An 8,003-nucleotide genomic window follows, 5' to 3' on the forward strand; every position below is an offset into this window, starting at 1 on the left:
ACCACTTGAGCCACAGCACCACTTCCGGCTTTTTTTCTTTTTGCTTATGTGGTGCTGAGGAATCGAACCCAGGGCCTCATGCATGCAAGGCAAGTACTCTACCACTGAGCCACTTTCCCAGCCCCACCTAATCTCAATTTAAAAAAAAAAGAAAGAAAGAAAAGGAAAGTGAGAGAAAGGATAGGTTAGGAGTGATGGGTGACAATGTTGTCACCTTGTACTCATATACTGTTTTGTAGAATGGGAACTTCTTTGTACTTAAAGATAGTAATAATAAAAAATGTTTTAAAAAACGAAAAAGGAGCATAGTTCAGGCCCTGAGTTCAAGCCCCAGGACTGGCACAAAAAGAAAGAACACACACACACACACACACACACACACACACACACACACACACACACACACACACAGTATTGAACTACTTCCTCTTGCTTCTCCATGATTATTGTTCTATCAAATGAACTGTATCCTGAAAGACAGGGCTTGGACAGGGTCCTTCTCTATCCCCAACGGGCCCTGAAGTGATGCACGTCCACTAGTGGATCAGTGACTGAGCTAATTTTCTTCCCTACCAGGTGCTTGTCTGCTTCCTCCATCACCATGACTAGGATGAGGGCTGGGTACACATCTCTCCTTAGCCTACCTAGGACAATCTTCTCAGAATACTGAAATCTTTTTGCTCATTCTTACTGGGTTGACTAGAACACCTCACTCAGTTCCCCTAAGGGCCACATACTTTTCTGATTCTAATTCCCAACACTTCTTTTTATTATTATTATTATTATTATTTTAGCAGTACTGGAGTTTGAACCCAAGGCTCTTCATTTTGATATGAAGGAAGTCTACCATGTGACCCACATCCCAATACATTTTAGTTTTAGTTTCCTATTCCCATAAAGTCTCATTCTTTGGCTGGGGTTAGCCTGAAACCATCTCCACCTGGGATCTTAATGTCAAGCTGAATTATAAGAGTGCATACTGGGTTGGGAAGGTGGCTCAGTGGTAGAGCGCTTGCCTTGCATGCATGAGGCCCTGGGTTCAATTCCTCAGCACCACATAAGCAGGAAAAAAAAGCCGCAAGTGGCGCTGTGGCTCAAGTGGTAGAGCCCTCGCCTTGAGCTGAGGGACAGCGTCTAAGCCCAGAGTTCAAGCCCCACGACCAAAAAAAAAAAAAAAAAAAAAAACCTCAAGTCTTGTGCCACACGGGGATTCAGGTATTGGGCAAATAAAATCTAGACCTTGGAGGTACTTGCCTTGATGTCTTTGTGGAGGGGGGAGGAGGGTGGTGCCCTTGGCAATGTGTAACAAGGGGGAAAATCCAATTCTTCTTGTCACTTTTTGCAAAGTGCCAACTCATACTATAAACATGTGAAAAGCTGCTTAGTTAGCACAGCCCACCCAGCAAGCTGCCAGCCACGCGCTCACTGCTGCCTGATACGGGGCATGCTGGGCATGGCGACATTTCAACAGCAGCCTATTATTCATGAGCAGTGAGCTCAATTGCTCCAATTCTTGTTATAGCTGACATCCAGTTTTTCTTTTACTGACTATGCTACTACATGACTGCATATAAACTAGAATTTTGTAAAAATAAAGGGCTGAGGTATGAGTGGTAGAGGGCTTAGCTAGCAAGTGCAAGGCCCTAAGTTAAAATACCAGTATTGCTTGTACCCAAATAAAAGCATTTTTGGAAAATAAAAATCCTTGCAGTCAGAGTTAGATCCAAATCTCAGACCCATTATTGCAAGCTGTCTGTCCTTAAGCAAACTACTTGCCTCTCCATTTTTTTCTCATATGCAAAATAAAATAATTACAAGGAACTGGTGGCTCACACCTATAACCCTAGCTACTCAGGAGGCTGAGATCTGAGGATCTCTAGTCAAAGCCAGTCTGAGCAGAAAAGTCCGCAAATCCCTATCTCCAATTAATTGCCAAAAAAAGCTGCAAAGTGGAGGTATGGTACAAGTGGTAGATTGTCAGCCTTGATCAAAAAAACAGGGGAAGACTAACCTAGCCACAAGTTCAAGCCCCAGTATTGGCACTAAATCAATGAATTAAAATAAAATGGAGTAATAACAGTATCTACCACACTGGATTAATTGGAAGAGCGAAATAAAAGGACACATATCAGGGCTGTGGGTGCATATACGAGGGGTAGAGTGCCTACTGGCAATCACCAGGCCCCGAGTTCAAATCCAAGTACTGCTTAAATAATTTTTATTTAAAAAATAACACATATAAAGTACTTACAGTGCCTAGCACATGTTAAATGTTAAAAGTAAAGGTACTGGTCATTAAGCTTTTTAAATAATCCTGTAGTCAGTTCAAGTGTACTGCAAATAATCCTTTTACACAAAGAATTCTTGTCTAATTTATACATCGTATTTACATTTTTCTATGAAAGCAGAAAATATCCGATTTCCACAGCTATCTTTCTCAAATATGGACCCAAAATAACACAGTGTCAGATTGGGGTTCGAATCTAGAACCCATCAGTAGCTATTTGACAACAAAGCAGCCACAACCTCTCAGAGACTCAGTCTTCTCTTCTTTAACTGGTGGTAACTGCAATAGTTACCTCATAGGGGCAAAAGGATTTAGTCAAATACTCCATGAGATACTTAGCTCGGTCATGGCATAAAATGAAGGTTTAAGAAATGTTGCCTGCAAAAAAAAAAAGAAAGAAATGTTGCCTGCTATGCCAAAAACTAACCATAATAAGTTTCAAAGTCAATTCTGCATATTTGATTCTACCATGTGCTGATTAATACTGGGACAGAAAAAGAAAGAAAAACCTGTACTGTTAGACCTGGAGAGTCATCTTGTATGCAAGCATACTACTTTGGGTTTGTTTTTGGTTTATGTTTGCCAGTCTTGAAGCTTGAACTCAGGGCCTAGGCACTGCCTCTGAGCATTTTTTGCTCAAAACTAGTGCTCTGCCACTTGAGCCATAGCTCCACATCTCACATTTTTCCAGTTAACTGGAGATAAGAGTCTTAGGGACCTTCCTGCCCAGGCTAGCTTCTATCCTCACATCTCAGCTTCCTGAACAGCTACAATTTCACGCAGGCATGAACCACCTACACCTGGTTGCAACCCTATTTCGATGAAGGCTTAGGGCAAACCCATCTCCAGTGCTGAGAAACGAGATGGCAAAATGAATGAGCTAGGTACTAGATTAATAATGCCATCTTTATAGAGGGACAAGGAAAGAGGATGAGGAAGCCACGAAGTCTGGTCAGCAATCAGGTACCTAGTAAATACAAGAGATCAATATGAGTGAATCCAGTTTTCCCAGCCTCCCACCTGCCCCTGCTCCAGCCCCAGCTTTTGCCCCACTTCCAGACCTTACTGTCCAGCTTCTTCATTGTCACTAGATCCAGGGACTTCAGTGAATGACCTGTGGGGGCGATGAAGTACAAGCACGCGTGGATTCGGGAGTCATGGTAGGTGTGCAGCACTCTTCGGATCTTTAACTCTTCCTGCAGGTAGGCCTCAAATTGTGCATCAATGAATTCAACAATGGGCTTGTAGCTACAGGGGAGAGAGAAATGAGTGAAGCCCAAGCACTTGGATTTTAACATAATGTAGTCTCTTTTAATTTATTTAGTAATTTGTTGCCAGGAATTGAACTCAGGGTCTGGGCGCTGTCTCTGAGCTGCTTTTGAAACTCTTGAGCCATAGTTCCAATTTTGGCTTTTTAAAAATTGGAGTTAGGAGTCTCACACACTTTCCCTCCCAGGCTGGCTTTGAACCGTGATCCTCACATCTCAGCTTCCTGAGTAGCTAAGATTACACCAGTGCCTGACAACATAGTCCCTTTTAGAAATGTGAAGTGCCTTCTGCAGTAAGTCTTCCTCATCCAATTGGTTTTCTCCATCTCCTCTTCATGGGCTGTTAGCCTGGTAATCTTTTTGGTCCCCACATGAGCTCAATTTATTCCTATATGTTCACCTTCACTCTGGAAGGCTCATTTCTTCCTGCTTATCCCAACCCTTCCCTCTCATTGCCCAGGGCTCAGTTTGATGCCTCCCTCCTGCCTACAGTCCAGGAACACCTTCATGACCCAAGAGCATAAAAATATGGTATTGAGCTGGGCGTCAGTGGCTCACACCTATAATCCCAGCTACTCAGGAGGCTGAGATCTAAGGATCACAGATCACAGGTTGAAGCCAACCTAGGCAGGAAAGTCCATGAGACTCATTTCCAATGAAACACCAAAAATCAGGAAGTGGAGCTATGGCTCAAGTGGTAGAGTGCCAGACTTAAATGAAAAGGAGCATCAGTTGCACTAGACATAGAAGAAAAAAAAAACTAGGCAACCCTAAGACAGCGATGGGAAGGGAGGAATGAGAGGGAAAGAGGGAACAGCCTACACTAAGCAAAAGGAAAGAAATGCAACCATCACCTGATGTGGAAGAAATAATTATATTGTCAAAGCTCATAGAATTCACAAACTTTATGGACCATGATAAAGACAATTTGCCTTGTGAAGGTTAAAATGTGTTTGTGACTTAACTATCACTATTCCACAATACTGTGAAATATGTGAATTTATGTAATCACCTAATCTCAATTTTTTTGGGGGGTCCGGTCGTGGGACCTGAACTCTAGGCCTGGGCGATGTCCCTCAACTCTGCAGCTCAAGGCTGGCGCTCTACCACTTGAGCCACAGCACCACTTCCGGCTTTTTTTCTTTTTGCTTATGTGGTGCTGAGGAATCGAACCCAGGGCCTCATGCATGCAAGGCAAGTACTCTACCACTGAGCCACTTTCCCAGCCCCACCTAATCTCAATTTAAAAAAAAAAGAAAGAAAGAAAAGGAAAGTGAGAGAAAGGATAGGTTAGGAGTGATGGGTGACAATGTTGTCACCTTGTACTCATATACTGTTTTGTAGAATGGGAACTTCTTTGTACTTAAAGATAGTAATAATAAAAAATGTTTTAAAAAACGAAAAAGGAGCATAGTTCAGGCCCTGAGTTCAAGCCCCAGGACTGGCACAAAAAGAAAGAACACACACACACACACACACACACACACACACACACACACACACACACACACACACAGTATTGAACTACTTCCTCTTGCTTCTCCATGATTATTGTTCTATCAAATGAACTGTATCCTGAAAGACAGGGCTTGGACAGGGTCCTTCTCTATCCCCAACGGGCCCTGAAGTGATGCACGTCCACTAGTGGATCAGTGACTGAGCTAATTTTCTTCCCTACCAGGTGCTTGTCTGCTTCCTCCATCACCATGACTAGGATGAGGGCTGGGTACACATCTCTCCTTAGCCTACCTAGGACAATCTTCTCAGAATACTGAAATCTTTTTGCTCATTCTTACTGGGTTGACTAGAACACCTCACTCAGTTCCCCTAAGGGCCACATACTTTTCTGATTCTAATTCCCAACACTTCTTTTTATTATTATTATTATTATTATTTTAGCAGTACTGGAGTTTGAACCCAAGGCTCTTCATTTTGATATGAAGGAAGTCTACCATGTGACCCACATCCCAATACATTTTAGTTTTAGTTTCCTATTCCCATAAAGTCTCATTCTTTGGCTGGGGTTAGCCTGAAACCATCTCCACCTGGGATCTTAATGTCAAGCTGAATTATAAGAGTGCATACTGGGTTGGGAAGGTGGCTCAGTGGTAGAGCGCTTGCCTTGCATGCATGAGGCCCTGGGTTCAATTCCTCAGCACCACATAAGCAGGAAAAAAAAGCCGCAAGTGGCACTGTGGCTCAAGTGGTAGAGTGCTAGCCTTGAGCTGAAGGAGAGTGCCCAGGCCGAGTTCAGGCCCCACGACCGGACCCCCTCCACCCCCCAAAAAAAGAGTGCATCATTACACTGGTCTCTATTTTTTTTTTTTTTTTGGTTGTCATGGGGCTTGAACTTGGGGCCGAGACACTGTCCCTGAGCTCTTCAGCTCAAAGTTAGTACTCTACCACTTTGAGCCATAGCGCCACTTCCAGTTTTCTGGTGGTTAACTGGGGCTAGAGTCTTATGGATTTTCCTGCAGAGGCTGGCTTTGAATCACGATCCTCAGATCTCAGCCTCCTGGGTAGCCTGGATTTCAGGCATGAGTCACTAGCTCCCTGCTTTTTTGTTTCTTATTCTGCTTTTTAAAAAAAATTGCATCAACCAATTGTATAAGGGGGTAACATGTCCACATAATGAAAACAATGTGCTTTGATCAGACTCTCTTTTGTCATTCTCTTCCCTTTTTTTGGAGACAGGACCTTTACTGTGTAACCCAGACTGGCCACCCAGCATCAAGGCTTCTCACCCAATATTCAGCTGTCTTCTCCTCTCAGTCTTGAGCCACTTAGAGAAACTTCCCTCTTCCCTGCTCTAGTCTCTGCCCAGGCCTACCCCTGTCACCCCTTACACAGTCTCTTTCCATTCTAACTAGGTCAGCTCAGCTACAGCTTTACCAGTGCTCTTATCTCATCTCCCTTGTCTGTGTGCTTGCTGCCTATCAATTGACTTTGCTCCCTAGGCCTAGGGCAGGGATTTTTTAGATGCCACTGCAAAAAGAAACTATCAAAGAAGATGATGAGCCCAACCAATGACTCCTGGGCATAGCAGTTCCCACCGTGAGACTTCCGTAAAACAGCCTCCTAGTAGATAAGGGAAAACAGCTTTGGGGAGGGAGAGGAGCGGGAGGGAAGGGGAGTGGTGGTTGCCAGTATTAGGACTTCAACTCAAGGCCTAGTTGCTGTCCCTTAGCTCTTTCACTTAAGGCTGGTACTCTACCACTTGAGCCACATTCTACTTCTGGCATTTAGGTTAACTGGAGATAAGAGTCTCACTGACTTTCCTGGCCAGGCTGGCTTTGAACCTTGATCCTCAGATCTCAGCCTCCTTGGGTAGCTAGGATTACAGGCATGAGCCACCAAAGCCTGGCTGGAAAACAGCATTTACAAAAGAATCATAACATCCTAGTTATCAAGAGCCATGCAGAGAGAAGAAATCCAGGTGTGGCTTAGCTTTGGAGCTCCAAAGGAAAAAAAAATCTAAAAATATAGACTTCTCTTTCTTCCCGTGATTTCTATGAGCCAACACTGTTCTGAAAGGTAACAGTATCAAAGGACCACTTGGTGGCAAAGATCCTTAGAATGTTCTAGAATAATTCAGGGTGAAGATGGTGACATATCCTCCTCTAGGCTCAAATCATTTTTAGATGATTGACTGGTGTGAATCATCTGATCATGATACTGCTTCATTTTTGGGTCCATTACATAACTTTCTAAGCTTCATTTTCTGCTTTACAAAAGGCAACAGAAGGGGAAAATGACATTTTTTTCTTAAGCTTCCCACCCCCACCCCCAAAATCTCTAGTGATACCTTGTACCCATCTTGTTGCTGTTGCCTCTGGCTCTCAGGGTCTCTGAAGATGTCCACAGATCAGGCCAACCCAGTCAGCCCATGAGACACCAAGATTTGGTTTGAAATGGGTGGCTCGTCTTGTCGAAGTCATCTTTGTGTCCCCAGTGCCTAGCCTGGTGCCTGCGATACTGTAAGGGGCCCTCACCCCCATCGGGAGCATCACTGCCCATATTCTACTGGACTTACAAACTCCTCATCCACAGCAGAAACTAACTTGACATGTTTGGCAATAGGAAGTAGTTCAGGGAACCGACATGCAGCAAGTGAAGGACAAATAATAGCCATTTACAATAGCTGAAAGGTAGAAGGGCCACAAATGTCCATTCATTGTTAACTGGAACAAAGAAAATGGGACCATCCATAACATGGAATAGCTTCAGGCATAAAAACAAGGGAATTCTAGCCAGGCACTGGTGGCTCATGTATGTAACCCTAGCTACTTAAGAGGCTGAGATCTGAGGATCAAGGTTCGAAGCCAGCCTGGACAGAAAAGTCTATGAGACTCTTACCTCCAATAAGCCACCACCCCAGTGCTAGCTATGCGTGAAAAAGCTCAGGGACAGTACCCAGGTCCTGAGTTCAAGCCCCATGACTGATCCCC

At 43.9% G+C, this 8,003-nt stretch overlaps 1 protein-coding gene across 3 annotated transcripts in view; it reads right to left on the bottom strand.

Moving 5' to 3' along the window:
* Sept6 (septin 6) overlaps positions 1–8,003 on the bottom strand; it is a 101,048-nt gene that overhangs the window by 51,331 nt on the left and 41,714 nt on the right. For all 3 annotated transcript variants that reach the window (XM_013019815.1, XM_013019813.1, XM_013019814.1), the window contains exon 4: positions 3,349–3,535. In XM_013019815.1, coding sequence (XP_012875269.1) covers positions 3,349–3,535 — 187 coding nt within the window. The remainder of the gene's footprint in view (positions 1–3,348; positions 3,536–8,003) is intronic.

Source organism: Dipodomys ordii, unplaced genomic scaffold, assembly GCF_000151885.1.
Source record: "Dipodomys ordii isolate 6190 unplaced genomic scaffold, Dord_2.0 Scaffold47, whole genome shotgun sequence".
Lineage (NCBI taxonomy): Eukaryota > Metazoa > Chordata > Mammalia > Rodentia > Heteromyidae > Dipodomys > Dipodomys ordii.